Genomic DNA, 23,741 nt, shown 5'->3' with positions numbered 1-23,741 from the left:
ATAAAGTTTCCACATGAGGCGACCAGAACTGAACACAATACTCCAAGTGTGATCTAATCAGAGTTCTACAGAGTTGCAACAAAACAGGCACGGTAGTGTAGCGGTTAGTGCAACGTTATTACAGTGCCAGCGACCCGGGTTCAATTCCCGCCGCTCTCTGTAAGGAGTTTGTATGTTCTCCCCATATTTGTGTGGTTTTCCTCCGGGTGGTCCAGTTTCCTCCTACATTCCAAAGACGTACGGGTTAGGAAGTTGTGGGCATGCTATGTTGGTGCCGGAAGCATGGCAACACTTGTGGGCTGCTCCCAGAACACTTTACGCAAAAGATGCATTTCACTGTGTGTTTCGATGTACATGTGACTAATAAAGTTATCTTAAATCTTAAACATTACCTCGTGGTTCTTGAACTCAATACCCGACTAATGAAGGCCAGCACACCATACGCCTTCTTAACCACCCTATCAACTTATGCGGCAACTTTGAGGAATCTATGGACTTGGAGCCCCAGATCCCTCTGTTCCTCCACACTGCTAAGAGTCCTGCCATTAAGCTTGTACTCTGCTTTCAAGTTCGTTCTTCCAAAGTGAATCACTTCACACTCTTCTGGAATGAACTCCACCTGCCACTTCTCCACCCAATCCTCCATCCTGTCTATGTTCCGCTGTAAACTATGACAAACTTCTACACTATCCACAACACCCCCCTCCCCCCCTTCATGTCATTTGCAAACTTACTCTCCACTTCTTCATCCAAGTCATTTACAAAAATCACAAAGAACAAGTGCATCCAGGAGGGTTTCTTAAATCAGTAGGCAGACAGTCCAACAAGAGGAGGGGCCATATGGACCTGGTGTTGGGAAATGAAACTAGCCAGGTGACTGATCTTTCAGTAGGAGAAGAGTGACCACAACTTTGAAGTTTTAAGATAGCTATAAATAGGTAAGTAAGGACCTGGTGGGATAGTATTAAAACGGAGGAGGGCAAAGAGTATTTGTCAGAAACTACAGAGAGTTAATTGCAAACTGCTGTTTTTGGGCAAGTCTACATCTGACTTGTGGAGGGTGTTTAAAGACCAACTGCACAGAATACAGGACAGAAGGAAGGACAAGGATGGCAAGGTAAGGGAACTCGAATATCGAGAGAGGTGGTGAATTTAGTCAAGAAGAAAAATGAAGTTTATGTATGGCTGAGGAAGCTAAAATCAAATGGAGCCCTTGAGGATAATAAGTAAGCTAGGAAAGAAGAAGGGAATTAGGAGAGCCAGGAGGGGCCATGAAAAGTCCTTGGCAAGTAGGATTAAAGAGAATTCTATGAATGCATCAAGAGCAAGAGCTTAGAAAATTGTGGGCATGCTATGTTGGCGCTGGAAGCGTGGTGACACTTGCAGGTTGCCCGCAGAACACTCTATGCAGAAGATACATTTCACTGTGTGTTTCAATGTACATGTGACTAATAAAGATATCTTATCTATCTTATCTTATAACTAGGGAGAGGGTACGACCACTCAAGGATAAAGGAGGAAACATGTGTTTGGAGGCAGAGGATATGGGCGAGGTAATAAATAAGCTCTTTGTGTTGGTATTTAATAAGGAGAAGGATGTGGATCAGTGGATCTAGTGCGATCAGTGTGGAGCATGCCAATATGCTGGGGCATTTTGAGATAAAGAGAGGTACTGTTGGGTATCTCGAAAAACATTAAGGTGGATAAGCCTCCAGGGCCTGATGGGATATACCCCAGGTTATTGAGAGGAGCAAGAAATGAGGTTGCTGGGGCCTTGATCAAGATCTTCGTGTCCTTTCTACCCACACGCAGGGTCCTGGGGGACTGAAAAGTAGTTAATGTTGTTCCGTTGTTTAAGAAGGGAAATAGGGATAATCCTGGAAACTATAGACCGGTGAGTTTCACATCAGTGGTAGGAAAGCTATTGGAGAGGATTCTTGGGGATAGGATTTATGAGCATTTGGAAATCCATGGTCAAATTAGGGACAGTCAGCATGGCTTTGTGCAGGGCGAGTCATGTCTTATCCAGAAGATTAAGATGTATGGGATCCACGGTGACTTGACCATTTGGATTCAGAATTGGCTTGCCCATAGATGAAAGAGAATAGTGGTCAATGGGACCTATTGTGGCTAGAGGTCCGTAACTAGTGGTGTTCCACAGGGATCCGTACTGGGACCTCTGCTGTTTGTGACATATATTAATGACTTGGATGAAAATATGGATAGAACAAAGAACAGTACAGCACAGAACAGGCCCTTTGGCCCATAATGTTGTGCCAACATAGCTAATCCCTCCTACCTACAGAATTGATATTGGTATATTATTGTCACGTACTGAGGTACAGTGAAAAACTTGTCTTGCATTCCGATCGTACAGGTCAATTCATTACACAGTGCAGTTACATTGAGTTAGTACAGAGTGCTTTTCATGTGCCCATCCAAGACCCTTTTAAAAGGCCCCAATGAATTTGCCTCCACCACCCTATCAGGCAACGCATTCCAGGCATCCACCACTCTCTGAGTAAAAAATCGTACCCCTTACATCTGTTCTGAACCTACCACCTCTCACCTTAAATGCATGGATGGGTTAGTAAGTTTGCAGACAATACAAAGATAGGTGGCCTTGTGAAAGGTGTAGAAGTTTGCCAAAGGATACAGAGTGATATAGATCATTTGCAGATATGGGCAGAGAAATGGCAGATGGAGCTTATTCTGGCCAAATGTAAGGTGTTGTACTTTGGAAGATCAAATGTAAAAGGACAGTACACAGATCCTTTACGATGTTGATATACAGAGGAATCTTTGAGTCCAAGTCCATTGCTGCCTGAAAGTGGCTGCATAGGTTGATAGGGCGGTAAAGAAGGTGTATGGCATGCTTGCCTTTATTAGTCGAAGCACTGAGTTCAAGAGTCGGAGTTATGTTACAGCTTTATAAAACTCTGGTTAGGCCGCATCTGGAGTACTGTATTCAATTCTGGTCACCCCATTATAGGAAGGATGTGGAGGCTTTGGAGAGGGTGCAGGAGAGGTTTACCAAGATGCTGCCTGGATTAGAGGGCATGTGCTGTGGGGAGACGTTAGACAAACTTGGGTCGTTTTATTTGGAGCGTCGGAGGTTGAGGGGATACCTCATAGAAATTTAGACAATAAGAGGCATACACAGAGTAGACAGCAGTACCTTTTTCCCAGCATCAAAATATCTAACACAAGAGGGCTTGCATTTAAGGTGAGAGGGAATAAATTCAAAGGAAATGTGTGTAACAAGATTTTTACTCAGAGAGTGGTAGGTGCCTGGAATGCGCTGCAAGGGGTGGTAGTGGAGGCTAATATGATAGAAGCGTTTAAGAGGCTCTCAGATAGGCACGTGAATGTACAGAGAATGGAGGGATGTGGAATGATAAGGACATTGTGAAGGCAGAAAGGATTAGTTTAGTTAGGTGTTAAATTACCAGTTTAATTAGTTTGGCACAACATTGTTAGTCTGTTCCTGTGATGTCCTGTTCTATTAATGAGCTGCCACCTGTGTTCCTAACCTCAGACATTTGCCTTGTACGATATCGTGGTGACATTTTCCGAAATTTGACAAATGCATCTTTTGTCTCCCCAGTCACACTGGTAGACTGTAAACAAAGTGGCTGATCTGTACTTTGGAGATATCCATGCCCAGTGCTACACACATGCTCGAAGTCAACTTGAGAGTCCTTCTCTTCCATTACGCAGTAGATGAGTATATTCAAGGTAGTGAATAAGTTGTAGAGATATGGGGTTAGTGCAGGAAAGTGGCGCTGAGGTAGAAGTGGAATCATGATCTTACTGAACAGCAGGAACAAACAATCCGCTGGAAGAGCACAGCGGGTCGAGCAGAATCCATGGGAGGAAAGGAATTCTTGACATTTTGGGTCGAAACCCTGCAATGGAACAATGATGAAGGAATGCTTCATCCTGAAACGTTGACAATTCCTTTTCCCCCACAGATGCTGCTTTACCCACTGAGTTCCTCCAGCAGATTGTTTGTTGCACCAGATTCCAGCATCTGCCGTCTCTTGTGTCTTCCTTATTGAATGGCAGAGCAGGCTCAAGGGGCTGAATGACCTTTTCCTGTTCCTATTTCCTATGTTCTTACCCGTATCGGTGCCTGGCAACATCCCTGCTCAGTCTCTCTGCGAGATATGCACCAATTCGGTCCAGCTTCTCTGGAGCAGACAGGGCATAGAACGTTAGCTTCTCCATGTTGGCTTTTACTAGCCCATCCTGTAGATAACAGTTGGGACAAATTAGAATTGGTCAGTGCTGAGCCTGGAGGCAGGCAAGTGGAAGAAGACAAATTGCTAAGATAAATTAAAGATCCCCCATCCCCACTGGTTCTCAGGCTGCTGTGGTGATGGTTTCATTGAACACAAGGATTAAGGCTTTCAGCAGTGACTGTAGGCGAGTTCTACTACAGAGTGCAATTCAGACAGCAACCTTGGCACCTTGGCAATCAAATACCAAAGGCAGGTGGTGTGACTGCAGTTTATCACCTCCATACATAATACACTCATTCCAAGGCATAGAGCCTGGGCACTGGGGTCCGCAAGAGAATGCCAGGCAATCAGATTGCCTCTGACAGCATGTACAGAGAGGGCTAAATATCCTCAGTCTGCTATGATTCTCTTCCTCCACCAATTGCTGTGTCTGTCCCTGTTTCTTCATTCTTTCCATCATCCCTCCTCCTCCCATCACCATCCCCTTGCCCTCCACAATTTCATCTCATCCTGTTTTTCCCTTCTTCCTCCCTCACTTTATCCTTCTTCCTCCCATTCTACCTCCTCTTGGAGCATCTCAGGCACAGGCTGAGCCTTCCTGATGGCAAATGTGGAGCCTACAGTAGTCTCAGGTATCCAACTCTTTCTAGTGAGGAAGGAAGGTGTCCCTAGAATTGCAACTTGAGAATCCGAACACTATTTCTGTTGATTGCATGGCAATTATAAATACTCAGCTCCATTTCAGGAGCATAGAATCAGAATCAGAATTATTATCACTGACATATGATGTGAAATTTGTTGTTTTGTGGCAGCAGTACAGTGCAAAGACATAAAAATCTATAAATTACAAAAATAAATAGTGCACAAAAGGGAATAATGGGGTAGTGTTCATGGGTTCATGGATCGTTCAGCAACCTGATGGCAGAGGGGAAGAAGCTGTTCCTGAATCGTTGAGTCAGGCTCCTGTATCTCTGCACTGATGGTAGTAACAAAAAGGGGGCATGTCCCGGATGGTGAGGGTCCTTAATGATGGATGCCACCTTCTTGAGGCACCGCCTCTTGAAGATGTCTTCGATGGTGGGGAGGGTTGTGCCCATGATGGAGCTGGCTGAGTCTACAACCCTCTGCAGCCTCTTGTGATCCTGTGCATTGGAGCCTCCATACCAGGCGGTGACGCAACCAGTCAGAATGCCCTCCACTGTACATCTATAGGAATTTGTAAGAGTCTTTGGTGACTAAATCTCCTCAAACTTCTAATGCAGTAGAGCCACTGAGGTGCATTGATTGCATCAATGTGTTTGGCCCAAGATAGATCTTCTGAGATGTTGATGCCCAAGAACTTGAAGCTGCTCAACCTTTCCACCTCTGATCCCTCAATGAGGACTGGTGTGTGCTCTCCAGACCTCCCCTTCCTGAAGTCCACAATCAATTACTTGGTCTAGTTGACATTGAGTGCTAGGTTGTTGTTGCCACACCAGCCAATCTATCTCACTCCTGTAAGCCTCCTCATCGACATCTGAGATTCTACCAACAACAGTGATGTCATTGGCAAATTTATTGATGGTGTTTGAGCTGTGCTTAGCCATACAGTCATGAGTGTAGAAAGAGTAGAGCAGTGGGCCTTGAGGTGTGTCTGTATTGATAGTCAGCGAGGAGGAGATGTTATTACTGATCCACACTGACTGTGGCCTCCCTGTAAGGAAGTCGAGGATCCATTTGCAGGGGGAGGTACAGAGGTACAGAGGCCAGATTTTGAAGCTTGGTTATTAGTACTGAGGGAATAATGGTGTTGGACGTCGAGTGGGCATGCACGGTAGTGTAGCAGTTAGCATAACACTATTATAGTGCCAGCGACCCAAGTTCAATTCCGGCATCTTCTGTAAGGAGTTTGTATGTTCTCCCCATGTCTGCGTGGGTTTCCTCCGGGTGCTCCGGTTTCCTCCCACATTCCAAAGACGTACGAGTTAGGAAGTTGTGGGCATGCTACGTTGGCATTGGAAGTGTGGCGACACTTGTGGCTATCCCCAGAACACTCTACGCAAAAGCTGTATTTCACTGTGTGTTTCGATGTACATGTGACTAATAAAGATATCTTATCTTAAACAATAGCCTAATGTATGCTTTGCAGTTGTCTAGGTGCTCCAAAGCCGAGTGGAGAGCCAGTGAGATTGCGTCTGCTGTAGACCTTTTGTGGTGGTAGATGAATTGCAGAGGGTCCAAAGTCCTTGCTCAGCCAGGAGTTAATTCTAGCCATAACCAACCTCTCGAAGCACTTCATCATCGTAGATGTGAGTGCTACCGGGTGATAGTCGTTGAAGCAGCTCACTCTGCTCTACTTGGGCACCAGAATGATTGCTGCCCTTTTGAAGTAGGTGGGAACCCTAGACCGCAGCAGTGAGAGGTTGAAGATGTCCTTGAACACTCCAGCCAGTCGGTCAGCACAGGTTTCAGTACCTAGTCGGGTACACCTCGGGATCTGATGCCTTGTGAGAGTTTACCCTCTTGAAGGATGTTCAGACATCAGCCTCTGAGACACACATCACAGGATTGTCGGATGCTGTGGGGATTTGCACAGGTGTAGTGTTATTCGCCCTTTCAAAGCGTGCATATAAGGCATTGAGCTCATCAGGGAGTGAAGCATCACTGCCATTTATGCTGTTGGGTTTCACCTTATAGGAAGTAATGGCATGCAAACCCTGCCACAGCTGTTGTGCATATGATTGTGTCTCTAACTTCACTTGGAACTCTACGCAAAAGATGCATTCCACTGTGTGTTTCGATATACATGTGACTAATAAAGATATCTTATCTTATAAATGTCTTTTTGCTTTCACGATGTCCTTCCATAGATCGTACCTGGACTTCTTGTAGGATTCTGGATCGCCGGTCTTAAATGCCACAATCTAGCAAATCTCCTGGTTCATCCAGGGGTTCTGGTTTTGGAAAACTTGGTACGTTCTTGAAGGCACACACTCGTCCATTCAGGTCTTGATGAAGTTGGTGACGGCCATGGCATATTCATTCGTATAGATGGGAGTGAGAAGCCAAGAAAGAGGGGAAAGCCATAATCCCCCAAGATCCAGCCATTTTTGCAGTGCAGGTCTTAAGATATGGCCAACAATGTGAACTGCTTGAAAGTAGGAGAGTCACAGTTGCACAGCACAGAAACAGGCACTTTGGCCCATATTGTCCATGCTGACCGTGATGCCTATCCATGTTAATACCATTGCCTGGACTAGTCCCGTATCCCTCTACACCTTTCCTATCCAAGTGCCTGTCCAAATGGCTTTTAAGCGCTTTAATTGTATCTGCCTCCACCACCTCCTCTGGCAGCTCGTTTCAGATATTTTCTGTGTGAAAAACTTGCCCCTCAGATTTCCTTCAAGTTTCTCCCCCTTCACCTTAAACCTATGCCCTCTAGTTTTAAAGTCCCCTACCCTGGGAAAAAGACTCTGACTATCCACTCCATCAATCAAAATTATTAACACAAAAAATAGGAGCAGGAGTAGGCTATCAGGCCCTTCAAGCCTGCCCCGCCATTTAATATGATCATGGCTGATATATGCTGGCTTCAACTCCTCTACTACACCATTTCTTTATACTCATTCCTTGATATGTCAAATAGTTATCCACCTCCACTTTAAATATTTCTAATGGTTTGGTCTCCAGCACCTGCTGGGGCAGAGAATTCCAGAGATTCACCACACTCTGCGAGAAGAAATTTCTCCGCAACAATCTGCTGGAGGAAGTTAGTGGGTCAAGCAGCTCTGTTGGGGGATAGGAATTGTCAATGTTTCAGGTCAAAACCTCTCATTGGGACTGAGGATGGAGAGAGAAGAAAGGGAATTTCCAAGCACTTCAGTTTTAAATGACCAGCTGCTTATCTTGTAGTTATGTCTTCTTGTTTGAGACCCTCCCACAAGTTAAAGTTCTATATTGGAGTAAGGCAAATTATGATGGCATTAGACATGAAAGTTGACTGAAGCAGGTTGTCTGCAGACAAAAGGATGCTTTTATAAGTGAGATATCAAGAGTTCAAGATCTGCATTTAGCTGTTAGAGTGAAGGGCAAGACTGGCAGGTGTAGGGATATTGAGGTACTAGTCAGAAAAGAGAAGGAGGCATGAGTCAGGTACAGAAGCTGGAACCATGTGAATCCCTGGAGGAGTATAGGGGATGCAGGAATATACTCAAGGAGGAAATTTGAAGGACAAAAGTGGGGCATAAGATAGCTTTGGCAAAGAAGGTTAAGGAGAATCCAAAGAAATGTTATAAGTACATTAAGGGAGAAAGAGTAACTAGAAAGTAGTAGGGTCCCTCAAAGACCAACGTAGACATCTTTGTGTGGAGCTGCATGAGGGAGAGCTGGCTAACTGGACATACAATTGGCTTGATGGTAGGAAGCAGAGGGTGATGGTAGAAGGTTGTTTCTCGGACTGGAGGCCCGTGACTACTGGTGTTCCCCAGAGGTCGATGCTAGGCCCATTGCTATTTGTCATCTATATCAATGATTTGGATGAGAATGTACAAAGGCATGGTTAGTAAGTTTGCAGATGACACTAAAATAGGTGGTGTTATTTATTGAAGACGATTATCAGGATTTACAGATGGATCTTGATCAGCTGAGTAAGTGGGCCGAGGAATAGCTCTAGCAGTTTAATTTGGATAAGTGCGAGGTGTATTTTGGGAAGACAAATGAGGGTCGGACATTCACAGTGAACAGTAGGGTCCTGGGGGAGTATTGTAGAACAGAGCGACCTAGGAGTACAAGTACATGGTTCCCTGAAGGTGGAATCACAGGTAGACAGGGTGGTGAAAAAGGCTTTTGGCATGCTGGCCTTCATCAGTCAGGGCATTGAGTATAGATGTCAGGATGTTATACTGCAGTTGTACAAGATATTGGTGAGGCCGCATTTGGAATATTGTGTTCAGTTTTGGTCATCTGCTATAGGAAAGATGCCATTAAGCTGGAAAGAGTGCAGAGGAGACTCATGAGGATATTACTGGGACTCGAGGGACTGAGTTATGGAGAGAGGTTGAGCAGGTCGGGACTTTTTTCACTGGAGCCAAGGAGACTGAGAGGTGATCTTACAGAGGTGTATAAAATCATGAGGGGCATAGATAGGGTCAAAGCACACAGGGTTGGGGAATCAAGAACTAGAGGGAATAGGTGAGGTGAGAGGTATTCAATAGGAACCTGAGGGGCAACCTTTTCACCCAGAGGGTTGTCAGTATATGGAATGAGGTGCCAGTGGAAGTGGTTGAGGTAGGTACATTGAGAACATTTAAAAGGTACTTGGACAGGTACATGGATAGGAAAGGTTTAGGGGTATATGGGTCAAACGCAGGCAAATAGGACGAGCTAGGATGGGAACCTTGGTCGGCATGGACTAGTGGAACCGGAGGGCCTGTTTCCATGCTGTATGGCTCTTATGACTCTGATAGTGAAAATATCCCAACATCTACCCTGTCAAGCCCCCTTAGGATCTTATCTGTTTGAATAAGGTCGCCAGTCATTCTTCTAAACTCCAAGGAATACATGCCCAATGTATTAGTCTTTCCTGGTAGAGACTCTTAGATCGGCACATGGATGTAAGAGAAATGGAAGGTTATGGGCTACGTGGGAGGGAAAGTTAGATTGATCGTGGAGTAGGTTTATATAGGTCGGCACAGCACTGTGGGCCGAAGGGCCTGTACTGTGCTGTACTGTTCTACATTCTAACAACCCTTTCATCCCAGGAATTAGCTTTGTGAATCTCCTTTAAATTGCCTCCCATGTTATTACATCTTGTTTTATTAAGGGGACAAAAATTGTGAGCAGCACTCCAGGTGTGGCCTCACCAACGCCCTGTACAATACAAAAACTCCCTATTTTCAAACTCCAACTTCTTTGCAATGAAGGCCAAAATATCATTTGCCTCCTTAACTACTTGTTGGACCTTCTATCTCCCTCTGAACCTCACTCACTTGCAGTCTCTCTCTGCTGAAGTAATAATCTTCCTTTTGATTTCTCTTACTGAAGTGCATTGCCTCACACTTCCCCACATTAAACTGTATTTGTCATTCTTTTGCCCACTTACTCAATCTATCTGTGTCCCATTGCAGAATCACACTATCCATGTCACAACACGCCCTTCCACCTATTGTCATATCATCGGCAAATTTGGAAGCTATACATACTGTTCCTTCCTCTAGATCATTAATGTAATTATTGAGTAATTGCAGACCAAGAACTGATAGTGGGATATTTCACTAGTTATCTCCTTCCAGTCTGAAAAGGATCCAGTTATTCCAAAGATGAGGTGAGATGACTGCCATGGACATCATGGCAGCAGTTAACCATGTATGGTCAAACTGAAGACAACAGGCACCAAAGGGAAAACACTTGAGTGGTCGGGGTCATACCTTGCACATTGTAGGATTATTGTGGATATTGGAGGTCAACCATCCCAGCCCCAGGACATCACAGCAGGAGTTCCTCAGGGCAGTTCCTCAGGGCAGTTCCTCAGGGCAGTTCCTCGGGGTCATACCTTGCACATTGTAGGATTATTGTGGATATTGGAGGTCAACCATCCCAGCCCCAGGACATCACAGCAGGAGTTCCTCAGGGCAGTTCCTCAGGGCAGTTCCTCAGGGCAGTTCCTCGGGGTCATACCTTGCACATTGTAGGATTATTGTGGATATTGGAGGTCAACCATCCCAGCCCCAGGACATCACAGCAGGAGTTCCTCAGGGCAGTTCCTCAGGGCAGTTCCTCAGGGCAGTTCCTCGGGGTCATACCTTGCACATTGTAGGATTATTGTGGATATTGGAGGTCAACCATCCCAGCCCCAGGACATCACAGCAGGAGTTCCTCAGGGCAGTTCCTCAGGGCAGTTCCTCAGGGCAGTTCCTCGGGGTCATACCTTGCACATTGTAGGATTATTGTGGATATTGGAGGTCAACCATCCCAGCCCCAGGACATCACAGCAGGAGTTCCTCAGGGCAGTTCCTCAGGGCAGTTCCTCAGGGCAGTTCCTCGGGGTCATACCTTGCACATTGTAGGATTATTGTGGATATTGGAGGTCAACCATCCCAGCCCCAGGACATCACAGCAGGAGTTCCTCAGGGCAGTTCCTCAGGGCAGTTCCTCGGGGTCATACCTTGCACATTGTAGGATTATTGTGGATATTGGAGGTCAACCATCCCAGCCCCAGGACATCACAGCAGGAGTTCCTCAGGGCAGTTCCTCAGGGCAGTTCCTCGGGGTCATACCTTGCACATTGTAGGATTATTGTGGATATTGGAGGTCAACCATCCCAGCCCCAGGACATCACAGCAGGAGTTCCTCAGGGCAGTTCCTCAGGGCAGTTCCTCAGGGCAGTTCCTCGGGGTCATACCTTGCACATTGTAGGATTATTGTGGATATTGGAGGTCAACCATCCCAGCCCCAGGACATCACAGCAGGAGTTCCTCAGGGCAGTGTCCTGAGACCAACCTTCTTCAGTTGCTTCATCAATGATCTTCTTTCCATCATAAGGTCAGAAATGGGGATGTTCACTGATTATTGCACAATATTCAATTCCATTTGCAACTCCTCAGTCAATGAAGAAGCCATGCCTGCATGCAGCAAGACCTAGACAACATTCAGCCAAGGGCTGATAAATGGCAAGTAACATTTGTGTCACAGTGCCAGGAAGTAACCACATCCAACAACAGAACATCCAGTTTCCTATCATTGACATTCAATGGCATCACCATTGTTAATTCCACAGCATCAGCATCCTGCGGTCACCATTGACCAGAAGAGACCTGCACCAGCTGGGTAAGTACTGGTTACAAGAACAGGACATAGGCTGGGTATTCTGTGACAGTAACTCACCTCCTGACACTCCAAGATATTCCCAACATCCACAAAGTACAAGACAAGAGTGCAATTTAATACTCCCAATGTTGCTGCAAGGGGTCTGTGGATACAATCCATTCTTCTCACCAATGGAAAGAGCATGCACTCTGGTGAGAGAGAGAGGGAGGCATACAGACAAAGAGAGAGTCACACACAGACAGACAGAGTTATACACAGAAAGAGAGAGTCTTTCACACACACAGAGACAGAGACACACAGAAAGAGAGAGAGGCACACACACTACGCACTTGCCTTTGACAAGGTACCACGTGTAGGCTGGCCCGGAAGGTTAGATCACATGGAATCCAGGGCAAGTTAGCCAACTAGATACAAATTTAGCTTGACAGTAGGAGCTAGAGGGTGGTGGTAGAGGGTTGTTTTTCGGACTGCATGCCTGTGGCCAATGGTGTCCCACAGGGATCTGTGCTGAGTACACTGTTGATCATTATTTATATTAACACTTTGGATGAGAATGTAGGTGCCATGGTTAGTAAGTTTGCAGATGACACTAAAATTGGTGGACAGTGAAGAAGGTTATCTGAGATTACAATGGGATCTTGATCAACTGGGCCAGTGGGCCAAGGAATGGAAGATGGGAGTTTAATTCAGATAAATGCCAGGTGTTGTATTTTGGAGAGACAAACCGGGACAAGACTTACACAAGAAATGGTAGGGTCCTGGGGCGTATTGTAGAACAGGGAGACCAAGCGATGCAGGTAGATAGTTCTTTGAAAGCGGCAACACAGGTAGACAGGGTAGTGAAGAAGGCTTTTAGCATGCTTGCCTTCATTGGTCAGGATGCTGAGCACAGGAGTTGGGATGTCATGTTATAGCTGTACAAGATGCTGGCAAGGCCACATACAGTTCTGGTTACCCTGCTATAGGAAGGATGTCATTAAACTGGAAAGGTTTCAGAAAAGATTTACGAGATGTTACCGGGACTGGAGGGTTTGAGTTAGAAGAAGACGCTGAATAGGCTATGACTTTTTTCCCTGGAGCGTAGGAGGGGGAGGGGTGACCTTACAGAGGTTTATAAAATCATGAAGGGCATAGATAAGGTGAGTAGCTGAAGTCTTTTCCCCAGGGTAGGGGAGTCCAAAACTAGCAGTTATTGGTTTAAGGTGAGAGGGGAAAGATTTAAAAAGCACCTAGGGAACAATTTCTTCACACAGAGGGTGGTGAGTATATGGAATAAGTAGCCAGAGGAAGTGGTAGAGGTGAGTACAATTACAACATTTTAAAGTCATTTGGAGATGTACATGGATAGGGCCAAATGAGACTAGCTCAGGTAGGCAACTTGGTCGGCATAGACCACTTGGGCCAAAGGGCGTGTTTTCCGTGCTGCATAGCTCTATGACTCTAACACAAGGGAAACACACAGGAAAAGAGAATGCATGCAAGGGAGAGGGAGGGAGGGGAAGGGGGTGGAAGAGAGGGGGAGGGGAGAGAGGTGAAGAGAGGGGACAGAGGAGAGTGGGGAGAGAAAGGGAGAGAGATGATAGAGGGGGAAAGAGAGTGGAAGGGGGGAGACAGGGAGGGAGTAGAGAGAAGGAGAGGTGGGGAGAGGGGATGAGGGGGGTAGAGAGAGAGAGGAGGGAGTAGGGAGGAGAGGGAGGGAGACACACAAAGACATAGAGAGAGGAGAAAGTGAAACACACACATGCGCGCACACACACACACACACACACAGATGGAGGGACAAACAGACAAAAAAAGGGACAGAGAGAGGGACACTGAAAGCGAGTATGTTTGCAGCCACTTCACTGAGGGCTACGGTCACATTCCACATTGGAACTCTGTTGAAAGTTACTGGAATGATTTGTATCCAACTGGATAAGGACAGAGTTTTATCCAAGCCTTAGAAATGGAGGAGGAAAAGTAAATGAACCAATTGTGCCTCCTCCTACAAATGGACTCTCCGATTGCTATTCTGGACTCACCATCCTATCTCTAAGCTGCAATGTTTAATTGATTACCAAAGGAAAGTACATTCAGCCAGTGCCCTGTCTACTGCTCTAAAGCAAAAACATCACTGACCATTGAATTTTACTATTCATCGCTTGAATTAATGGATGGCTGTTTACCTCAGAGTCCTCAGGGAAGATATTGTCCACTAGTCTCTTGTATCTTGGGCGCAGAGCTCCACAACAACCGCAAACACCTGCAAGAAGCACAGACGTGTCACTGACCCATTTACTCATGTACCATGTAACTTCCTGTGGGAAAACACAGTGCACTATATTGGGAATGTTTGTTGCAGCAATAATATAAGCTACCATGGAGACCAGGTGATCGGCACATCAAACCACAGAGTGAAAGATGAACAAAGTTTTATGAAAATATAGAAAGCTCCCAAAACACTTCACTAACTCCCCAAAAGCTTCACCTGCATTTCACTAAGTGACACACATCTTTCTCCAGGCATTGACTTGTAGCCCTGCAATATTACGATGGGATCTAACTCAAACGGGGAAGTGGATCAGAAGGAATTTAAATCAGACAAGTATGAGTTGTTGCACTTTGGTAAATTAAACCAGGGCAGAACTTACACAGTAAATACTTGGGCCCTGAAGAGTGTTGTAGAACAGAGAGTCCTGGGGGTACTGTACATAGTTCCCTGTAAGTGGAGACACAAGTAGACAGGGTGGTGAAGAAGGCTGTCTTTATCAGTCAGGGCATTGAGTATAGGAGTTGGGATGTCATATTACAACTGCACAAGTCATTGGTGAGACCACATGGTACATTGTGTGCAGTTCACCCAGCCATAAGGATGTCATTGAGCTGGGGTGACCTTATAGAGGGACAGTATATAAAATCACGAGGGGCATAGATAAAGCGATGGTCACAGTCTCTTTCCCAAATTTAGTCAAAAAGTAAAAAGAAGCAAACATATGTAAGGGTTGGGAAGCTAAAATCGGACAGGGGCCTACAGGAATATAAAGCTTACCAAGTGCTTGAGTACTGTTGGGGGAGACGGCCTACCTAGGGGAAGAAACAGTGGCAGTGTCTCTGGCACAGAGTCTAGCCCTGTGGCTCAGAAAGGTAGGGAAGGAGTGAGGAGGGCACTAGTGATGGGGAACTCTATAGTTAGTGGGCAGACAAGCGATTCTGTGGACACAGGAAAGAAACTCAGAAGGTAGTTTGCCTCCCAGGTGCCAGGGCCTGGGATGTTTCAGATCGCGTCCAAGATATCCTGAAAGGGGAGGGAGAACAGCCAGAGGTAATGGTACATATTGGTACCAACGACATAGGTAGGGAAAGGAATGAGGTCCTGAAAAAAGACTATAGAGAATTAGGAAGGAAGTTGAGAAGCAGGACCTCAAAGGTAGTAATTTCCGGATTACTGCCTGTGCTAAGCGACAGTGGGTATAGGAACAGAATGAGGAGGAGGTTAAATGCATGGCTGAGGGATTGGAGTAAGGAGCAGGGATTCAGATTTCTGGATCATTGGGGCCTCTTTTGGGGCAGGTATGACCTGTTCAAAGAGGACGGGTTGCACTTGACTCCCAGGGGGACCAATATCCTGGCAGGGAGGTTTGCTAAGGCTACTGGGGAGAGTTTAAACTAGAATTGTTGGGGGTGGGATCCGAACTGGAGAGACTGGGGAAGAGGTGTTTGGCTCTCAAATAGAGAAAGCTAGTAGTAGGTACGAGAGGGAGGACAGGCAGGTGACAGAGAAGGGACGTGCTCAGACAGGTTTGAGATGTGTCTATTTTAACACAAGGAGTATTGTGAACAAGACGGATGAGCTTGGATCAATACTTGGAGCTATGATGTGGTGGCCATTACGGACACTTGGATGGCTCAGGGACAGGAATGGTTGCTTCAAGTGCCAGGTTTTAGATGTTTCAGAAAGGACAGGGAGGGAGGCAAAGGAGGTGGGGGAGTGGCACTGTTGATCAGAGATAGCGTCACGGCTGCGGAAAAGGTGGACGTCCTGGAGGGACTGTCTACAGAGTCTCTGTGGATTGAGGTTAGGAACAGGAAGGGGATGATAACTTTACTGGGTGTTTTTTATAGGCCGCCCAATAGTAACAGGGATATTGAGGAGCAGATAGGGAAGCAGATCCTAAAAAGGTGTGAGAATAACAGAGTTGTTGTGATGGGGAATTTTAATTTCCCAAACATCGATTGGCATTTCCAGACAGTAAGGGGTTTGGATGGGGTGGAGTTTGTTAAGTGTGTTCAGGAAGGATTCTTGACACAATATGTAGATAGGCCTACAAGAGGAGAGGCTGTGCTTGATTTGGTATTGGGAAATGAACCTGGTCAGGTGTCAGATCTCTCAGTGGGTGAACATTTTGGAGATAGTGATCATAATTCTATCTCCTTTACGTTAGCACTGGAAAGAGATAGGAACAGACAGACTGGAAAGGCGTTTACTTGGAGTAAAGGGAATTATGAGGCTCTCAGGCAAGAAATCGGAAGATTAAATTGGGAACAGATGTTCTCAGGGAAAAGTATGGAAGAAATGTGGCAAATATTCAGGGGATATTTGTGTGGAGTTCTGCATAGGCATGTTCCAATGAGACAGGGGAGTCACGAGAGGATACAGAAGCCGTGGTGTACAAAGGCGATAATAAATCTAGTCAAAAGGAAAAGAAAAGCATACAAAAGGTACAGAGAGCTAGGTAATGTTAGAGGTCCGGAAGACTATCAGGCTAATAGGAAGCAGCTTAAGGAGGAGATTAGGAGAGCCAGAAGGGGACATGAGAAGGCCTTGGTGGGCAGGATTAAGGAAAACCCCAAGACGTTCTACAAGTATGTGAAGAGTAAGAGGATAAGATGCGAAAGGATAGGGCCTAGCAAGTGCAGCAGTGGGAAAGTGTGTATGGATCCAGAAGAAGTGGCGGAGGTACTTAATGAATACTTTACGTCAGTATTCACCACGGGAAAGATCTGGAGGATTGTAGTGGGGACTTGCAGCGGGCTGAAAAGCTTGAGCATGTAGATATTAGGAAAGAGGAGGTGACGAAACTTTTGGAAAGCGTCAAGTTGGATAAGTCACCGGGACCAGATGAGATGTACCCCAGGCTGCTGTGGGAGGCAAGGGAAGAGATTGCGGAGCCTCTGACGATGATCTTTGCATTGTCGATGGAGATGGGAGAGGTTCCGGAAGATTGGAGGGTTGCGGATGTTGTTCCCTTATTCAAGAAAGGGAGTAGGGATAGCCCAGGGAATTATAGACCAGTGAGTCTCACCTCAGTGGTTGGTAAGCTGATGGAGAAGATCCTGAGAGGCAGGATTTATGAACATTTGGAGAGGTATAATAATATGATTAGGAATAGTCAGCATGGCTTTGTCAAGGGCAGGTCCTGTCTTACGAGCCTAATTGAATTTTTTGAGGATGTGACTAAACACATCGATGAAGGGAGAGTAGTAGATGTAGTGTATATGGATTTCAGCAAGGCATTTAATAAGGTACCCCATGCGAGGCTTATGGAGAAAGTAAGGAGGCATGGGAGCCAAGGGGGCTTTGCAGTGTGGATCCAGAAATGGCTGGCCCACAGAAGGCAAAAAGTGGTTGTTGAAGGGTCATATTCTGCATGGAGGTCAGTGACCAGTGGTGTACCTCAGGGATCCGTACTGGGACCCTTACTCTTTGTGATTTTTATAAACGACCTGGATGAGGAAGTGGAGGGGTGGGTTAGTAAGTTTGTGGATGACACAAAGATTGGGGGTGTTGTGGATAGTTTGGAGGGCTGTCAGAGGTTACAAAGGGACATAGGATGCAAAGTTGGGCTGAGAAGTGGCAGATGCAGTTCAACCCAGATAAGTGTAAAGTGCTTCATTTTGGTAGGTCAAATATGATGGCAGAATATAGTCTGAATAGTAGGACTCTTGGCAGTGTGGAGGATCAGAGGGATCTTGGGGTCCGAGTCCATAGGACGTTCAAAGTGGCGGCGCAGGTTGACTCTGTGGTTAAGAAGGCATATGGTGTATTGTCCTTCATCAATCGGGGAATTGAATTTGGAGCCGAGAGGTATTGTTGCAGCTATATAGGTCCCTGGTCAGACCCCACTTGGAGTACTGTGCTCAGTTCTGGTCACCTCACTACAGGAAGGATGTGGAAGCCAGAGAGAGGGTGCAGAGGAGATTTACAAGGATGCTGCCTGGAATGTGGAGCATGCCTTATGAAAGCAGGTTGAGGGAACTCGGTCTTTTCTCCTTGGATCAACGGAGGATGATGGGGGAACCTGATAAAGGTATATAAGATGATGAGAGGTATTGATAGGGTAGATAGTCAGAGGCTTTTCCCCAGGGCTGAAATGGTGGCCACAAGACGACATAGGTTTAAGGTGCCGGGGAGCAGGTATAGAGATGTCAGGGGTAAGTTTTTTACTCAGAAAGTGGTGAGTGCATGGAATGGGCTGCCGGAAATGGTGGTGGAGGTGGATACGTTGAGACTGTTGGATTGGTACATGGAGCGGAGTAAAATAGAGGGCAATGGGTAAGCCTAGTAATATCTAGGGTAGGGACATGTTCGGAACAGCTTTGTGGGCTGAAGGTCCTGAATTGTGCTGTAGTTTTTTCTATGTTTCTTAAGAAAGTAGATGAGGGAAAGGCTGTGGATGTTGTCTACATGGACTTTAGTAAGGCCTTTTAGAAGATCCCACATGGGAGGTTAGTTCAGAAGGTTCAGACACTAGGGATCCATGGAGAGGTTGTAAACTGGATTTGAAATTGGCTGAGTGGGAGAAGACAGAGAGTGGTAGTGGATGATTGTTTCTCAGACTGGAGGCCTGTGACTAGTGGTGTGCCTCAGGGATCTGTGCTGGGGCCATTGGTGTTTGTTGTCTATATCAATGATCTAGGTGATAACGTGGTAAATTGGATCAGTAAGTTTGCTGATGACACTGAGATTGGAGTCGTTGTGGACAGTGAGGAAGACTTTCAAAGCTTGCAGAGGGATCTGGACCAACTGGAAAAATGGGATAGAAAATGGCAGATGGAATTTAATGCAGACAAGTGTGAGGTGTTGCATTTTGGAAGGACAAATCAAGGTAGGACATACACAGTAAATGGTAGGGCACTGAGGAGTGCGGAGGAACAAAGGGATCTGGGAGTTCAGATACATAATTCCCTGAAAGTGTTGTCACAGGTAGACAGGGTTGTAAAGAAGGCTTTTGGCATCCTGGCATTCATAAATCAAAGTATTGAGTACAGGAGTTGGGATGTTATGGTGAGGTTGTACAAGACATTGGTGAGGCCAAATTTGGAGTATTGTGTGCAGTTCTGGTCACCTAACTATAGGAAGGATATCAGTAAGATTAAAAGAGTGCAGAGGAGATTTACTAGAATGTTGCCGGGTATTCAGGAGTTGAGTTACAGGGAAAGATTGAACAGGTTAGGACTTTATTCCCTGGGGCGTAGAAGAATGAGGGGAGATGTGATAGAGGTTTACAAAATTATGAGGGGTATAGACAGAGTAAATATGAGTAGGCTCTTTCCACCAAGATTAGGAGAGATAAGTACGAGAGGACATGGCTTTAGGGTGAAAGGGGAAAGGTTTAGGGGGAACATTAGGGGGAACTTCTTCACTCAGAGAGTGGTGGGAGTGTGGAACGGGCTGCCATCTGACGTGGTAAATGCGGGCTCACTCTTAAGTTTTAAAAATAAATTGGATAGATACATAGATGGGAGAAGTCTGGAGGGTTATGGACTGGGTGCAGGTCAATGGGACGAGCGGAATAAAGTTTCGGCACAGACTAGAAGGGCCGAATGGCCTGTTTTCTGTGCTGTAGTGTTCTATAGTTCTATAAAAGCAGGGAAGAAATTAAACAGGGAAACAGGAGGGCTAAAAAGGGCTATGAAATGTCTGTTGTCTAGGATTAAAGGGAATTTCAAGGTATTTTACACATACATTAAAAACAAGATGGTAACCAGGGAGAGGAAAGGACCACTCAAGGACAACGGAGTAAATTTATGCCTGGAGCCTAAGGAAGTGGGCATGGTACTAAATGAGTACTTGGTATCAGTATTCACCAAGGAGAAGGACATGGAGGGCAGCAAGATCAGGGTGGGCTATGCTGATATTCTGGAGCATGTTGATATTAAGGATGAAGAGGTGTTGGGAGTCTTGAAGAACAGTAAGGTGGATAAGTCCCAGGGGCCTGATGGGATCTATCCCAGGTGTTAAGAGCCAGGTTGCTATTTGGTGAATGTCTCTTTAAGGCACCTGGACAGTAGAGTAGTGGTGCGTGTGTGGTGTTATCAAAGACAACAAGAAGATAACAACGTGCTGGGAGTTTTACTCAGTGAGTCGAAGGGTGGTGGGAGGGGGGAGGTAGGGAGAGAGAGAGAGAGAGAGAGAGAGAGAGAGAGAGAGAGAGAGAAAGAGAGAGAGAGAAAGAGAGAGAGAGATACTGACTGCTGGTCTCTGTATCGATGGATGAAGAACAATAGCTGTGTCTGTCACTACAATCCACGTATGGATTTTTGGAGCAATCAAGTGGAGTCCACTTTGTCATTAACCTGTAGTGGGAAACAGGTATTTGTGTGGGCGGCCACGTATCAAATGCCTCTGGGGTGGCAGATACTTCGGAACAAAGCAGTGGAGATCATTGGAGATTGAGGTGTTGTATGGGTTCCATCGTGGAACATGTGGATTTCATAATTTCTCTCTACATTCTCTCTACATTTTCTCTTCAGTCAACGGTGGTTTTGCAAAAGCCTTTGCTCACGTTTCACCTTATGACTTGCTGAACTGAACTTTGAGACTATTCCTAGACTTGGGGTTTGGGAATTTGCCACACACACATTTTGAGTTTAGTTTTGAGGTTAATGTTTAATATCTAACGTTTTTACTTTTCTTATTGTCATAAGTAGTTATTAATAAAATAGTTTCTAACACTTATACATGACTTGATGTATTTCTATTGTTGCTGGTACATAACACAGGTTATTGACAAAGGCAAGAACAGAGATTGCCGGGGTCTTGACAGAGACCTTTTGATCCTCTGTAGCCACAGGTGAGGTCCCAAGGACTGGAGAATAACTAATCTTGTTCCTCTACTTAAGAAGGGCAATGGAGGTAAATCAGAAAATTATAGGCCGGTCAGTCTTACATCAGTGGCAGGGAAGCTATTGGAGAAGATTCTTAGAAATATAGAGGTAGGATCTTCTCGTGAAAGAGGTGAGTCTCTGTGCTTGTGCTTGTGAGTTTCACCTTGCAAGAGTCTAAAAGAGGCATATTTGCAAATTGTTAATCGTTGATTGGCTAATTAACAGCAGCGAATAAAAGGAAGGTAGGTATCAATGGAGCGGCCATTGTTGAAGTGAACCAGGGTTAGAGTGGAGTATGTGATGATTGGGCGAGAGGAGGCAGAGGCTAAGGTAAGTTTCTCTCTCTGATTTTTCCTTTCATGCCAGGCTGGAGTAGTTAGAATGGCTCCAGGGTCAGTGGTGTGTTCATCTTGTGAGATGTGGGAGTTCTGGGAGACATCCAGTCTCCCTGATCACTACATCTGCACGAGGTGCATCTAGCTACAGCTCCTTACAGACTGTGTTAGGGAACTGGACCTGCAGCTGGATGACCTTCGGCTCCTATAGGAGAACGAGGAATTCATAGACAAGAGTTACAGGGAGGCAGGTAGCTGGTTGACTGTCGGGAGAAGGAAGGAGAATAAGCAGGTAGTGCAGAGTACACCTATAGCCGTTCCCCTCAACGACAGGTATATCGCTTTGGATACTGTTGGGGGATGGGAGGAAGAACCTACCAGGGGAAAGCTGCAGTGACCTGGCACTGAGCCTGGTTGTGTGGCACAGAAGAGGAGAGTGTTAGTGATAGGGGATTCAATAGTAAAGGGGGCAGACAGGAGATTCTGTGATATGAAAGAGACTCCAGATCATATGTTGCCTCCCGGCTGCCAGGGTCAGGGACATCTCAGATCAGGCTCACAGTATTCTGAAGGGGAGGGCGAACAGCCAGAATTTGTGGTACATATTGGTACCAATGACATAGGTAGGAAAAGAGATGAGGTCCTGAAGAGGGAATATAGGGAGCTAGGTAGGAAGCTGAAAAGCAGGATCTCAAGGGTAGTAATCTCTGGATTACTGCCTGTGCCACGTACTAGTGAGGCTAAGAATAGGTTGATTTGGCAGATGAATGTGTGGCTGAGGAATTGGGGCAGGGTTTCAGATTTGTGGATTATTGAGATCTCTTCTGGGGAAGGTACGATCTGTACAAAAGGGACGGGTTACACCTGAACTGGAGGGGGACCAATATTCTTCCGGGCAGCTTTGCTAGAACTGTTGGTGAGGGTTTAAACTAGTTTGGCAGGGGGATGGAAACCTGAGTGATAGGTCAGAGGTTGGTGCATTTAGTGTACAAGTAGATGCAGCATGTAGAAAGACTGAGGAAGGATAGGCAGTTGAAAGAGCAAAATTGCAGTCAGTTGGATGGCCTGAAGTGTGTCTACTTCAATGTGGTGGCCATTACAGAGACTTGGCTGTCACAAGGGCAGGAATGGCTGCTGAATATTCTGGGGTTCAGATGTTTCAAAAGGGACAGGGACAGAGGTGAAAGAGGTGGGGGAGTGGCTTTGCTGATCAGGAACAGTATCACAGATGTCGAAATGGAGGACGTCCTGGAGGGATCGTCTACTAAGTCAGTGTGGGTGGAAGTCAGAAACAGGAAGGGAGTGACTGCTCTATTGGGAGTATTCTACAGACCCCCCCAATAGCAGCAGAGACACTGACGAACAGATCGGGAGGCAGATTTTGGAAAGGTGCAACTTCCCCAATACTAATTGGTACCTCCTTAGAGTAAAGGGGATAGATGGGGCAGAGTTTGTTAGGTGTGTCCGGGAAGGATTCCTGACACAGGATCTGGACAGGCTGACTAGAGGAGAGACCATACTGGTCCTGGTACGAGGCAATGAACCTGATCAGCTTTCAGATCTCAGTGGGAGAGCATTTTGGAGATAGTGACCATAACTCTTTGACCTTTACCAAAGCCTTGGAGAGGGATAGGAGCAGATGATATGGGAAAATATTTAACTGGGGGAAGGGGAATTATGATACTATTAGGCAGGAACTTGGGAGAGTAAATTGAGAACAGGTGTTCTTGGGGAAGTGCCCTGGGAAATTGTTGGCGTAGGAGAAAGTCTCTGACTGTCCACTTGATCTATGCCTCTTATCATTTTGTACACCTCTATCAAGTCACCTCTCATCCTCCTTCACTCTAAAGAGAAAAGCCCTAGCTCACTCAACCTATCCCCATATGACATGCTCTCCATTCCAGGCAGCATCCTGGTAAATCTCCTCTGCACCTTCTCTAAACCTTCCACATCCTTCCTATAATGAGGTGACCAGAACTGAACACAACACTCCAAGTATGGTCTAACCAGAGTTCTATAGAGCTGCAACACTTCATATGTCTTCTTAACAACCCTATCAACCTGCGTGGCAACCTTGAGGGATCTATGGACATGGAACCCAAGATCCCTCTGTTCCTCCACAGTCTGCAGTCTGCAGATGACACGAAGGTTGGTAGTGTTGTGGATAGTGTAGAAGGTTGCTGTAAGTTACAATGGGACATTGATAGGATGCACAGCTGGGCAGAGAAGTGGCAGATGGAGGTCAATCCGGACAAGTGTGAAAATGATACAC

At 45.9% G+C, this 23,741-nt stretch overlaps 1 protein-coding gene across 5 annotated transcripts in view; it reads right to left on the bottom strand.

Annotated features, from left to right (window-relative positions):
• LOC127568662 (protein EFR3 homolog B-like) overlaps window positions 1–23,741 on the bottom strand; it is a 177,084-nt gene that overhangs the window by 140,299 nt on the left and 13,044 nt on the right. For all 5 annotated transcript variants that reach the window (XM_052012660.1, XM_052012661.1, XM_052012662.1 and 2 more), the window contains exons 2-3: window positions 14,213–14,289; window positions 4,124–4,251 (exon numbers count right to left, since the gene is read on the bottom strand). In XM_052012660.1, coding sequence (XP_051868620.1) covers window positions 4,124–4,251; window positions 14,213–14,289 — 205 coding nt within the window. The remainder of the gene's footprint in view (window positions 1–4,123; window positions 4,252–14,212; window positions 14,290–23,741) is intronic.

This window comes from Pristis pectinata, chromosome 3, assembly GCF_009764475.1.
Source record: "Pristis pectinata isolate sPriPec2 chromosome 3, sPriPec2.1.pri, whole genome shotgun sequence".
NCBI lineage: Eukaryota > Metazoa > Chordata > Chondrichthyes > Rhinopristiformes > Pristidae > Pristis > Pristis pectinata.
The sequence above is the reverse complement of the archived record's forward strand: the minus strand, read 5'-3'. Positions and strand labels throughout refer to the sequence as shown.